Below are 1,674 nucleotides of genomic sequence, written 5' to 3'. Positions count from 1 at the left end.
GAGGGTGGAACCTAGGCTTGGATTGTTATTATTCTTTATAATAACCAGTGTTTGCCACGTGCACACCAGGTATCAGGCATGGTACACGCTAGGGAGCACTTCACTGTCATAACTTACTAACTTCATTGTCACAATGTACTACCCCACATTCCATGAAGCACACAGAGATGAGGGACTCACCAAAGGAAGTGGTAGAGCTCATACGTAAACTCAGGTCTGCCTGACTCCAAACTCTCTGTCCTCCTTGGGGGTGCTCTGTATGGCCTCCTTCAAAATGGCCTCTTGGATCACTTGCTCACAAATGCAGTGGTTCTCAGACTTTACAAACTTTGGAATCTCCAGGAAAGCTTGCTTGCTAAAAACGGATTGCTATGTCCCCCCCAGATATTCTGATTCCATACATCTGGGGGGGGGGAGGCGCGCTGAAATCTTGCTTTTCTAGTAAGTTCTAAGTGACGCTGATGCGGGTGTTCTGGGGACCCCACTTAGGAACCACTGCTCTCAGGATTTTTCAAATCTCATGGATTCTGCATTGCTCAGAGAGCACAGATAAGCTGGGAGCTTGGAACTTTCGGTCCTGATTTCTGGATAACTAGTGTGATAGTAGTAATGGTACAGCAATCAATATTATTTACTGTTCACCACATGGCAGGCGATTTCTGTATCTCATTTCATCTGATCCTCACCACCACCCCTATTTACAGAAAATGGAATGGAGGACATGGGGCTAATAAAGGGCCCCACAGGAGTTTTAGCCCTTGGTCTTGGCCCTAAATGTCTTTGCTGGACACCCCTGGAGGTGGCTTTCCCCAACTACTGTGAGGCAAACACCACTGAGGTTCCACCAACATAAAGCAAGCACCAAGTTTAAGAGTCTTTGGAAAAGCCAACAGAGTCCATTTGTGGAGAACGTGACAAAGAGGCTTCTGATTGAGAACAGAGGGAAAACCCCCCAGGTCACGAGGGCACTAGAATTGCTCTTGGTATTTGGTATCGTGAGGCTGTTTGTTTCCTGAGGATATACCTTGGTAGGTTTAAGTCTACCCAACATATTAAAGATAAAGAACCACGTATCAGAATTACGATATTCTAATACCAGAATCTCATCCAGGGAGCAGGTGAGCAGGGGTTAGGTGGAAATGAGAGGAGGAGAGACTGATTCGCCCTTTCCTCACCATTCCCAGGGGAAAACCACTGTAACCGCCAGCAATATGACAGAACTGCCAATGGTCTGTGACATAGTGAAGAAAAATAGTGACTCATGAAGTCATAGTTCTGTGACAATGTAAAAGGAATAATCTCTCCCATCAGGATGGAAAATAGCCACACAATGCAAGAATCATCCCACAGTCCGGTGGTGAAGAGAATGAGTCCTCCTGATACAGAACGGTGGCTCGGAATCACGGAGGGCACTGCGACCCTTCCCCCCGTCTGCCCTCACTTGCCAACACACCCCTGGGTCACAGCAAGAGGAGGGGGCATTTGAATACGGGATCTGTGTGCCGAGCACAGCAGCTTAGAGCACAGCAGCTCAGAGCACTGCACTCTGGGTGTGTAAGACACGAGAAGGAGCCGGAAGGAACAAGGACCTTTACTCACAGAGTGCGGATCTTCGGCATGTGGTTGAAGCTGGTGACCAAGATACGGCTGATGTTGTTGTTGTTGAGGGTGCTG

At 48.0% G+C, this 1,674-nt stretch overlaps 1 protein-coding gene across 2 annotated transcripts in view; it reads right to left on the bottom strand.

Moving 5' to 3' along the window:
• SLIT3 (slit guidance ligand 3) overlaps positions 1–1,674 on the bottom strand; it is a 620,424-nt gene that overhangs the window by 150,704 nt on the left and 468,046 nt on the right. For both annotated transcript variants that reach the window (XM_003781960.2, XM_012807261.2), the window contains exon 7: positions 1,600–1,671. In XM_003781960.2, coding sequence (XP_003782008.1) covers positions 1,600–1,671 — 72 coding nt within the window. The remainder of the gene's footprint in view (positions 1–1,599; positions 1,672–1,674) is intronic.

The sequence above is a fragment of the Otolemur garnettii genome, unplaced genomic scaffold, assembly GCF_000181295.1.
Source record: "Otolemur garnettii isolate 467f Iridium unplaced genomic scaffold, OtoGar3 scaffold00003, whole genome shotgun sequence".
Classification (NCBI taxonomy): Eukaryota; Metazoa; Chordata; class Mammalia; order Primates; family Galagidae; genus Otolemur; species Otolemur garnettii.
Note: the sequence above shows the minus strand (reverse complement) of the source record. Positions and strands in the feature narration are given on the sequence as shown.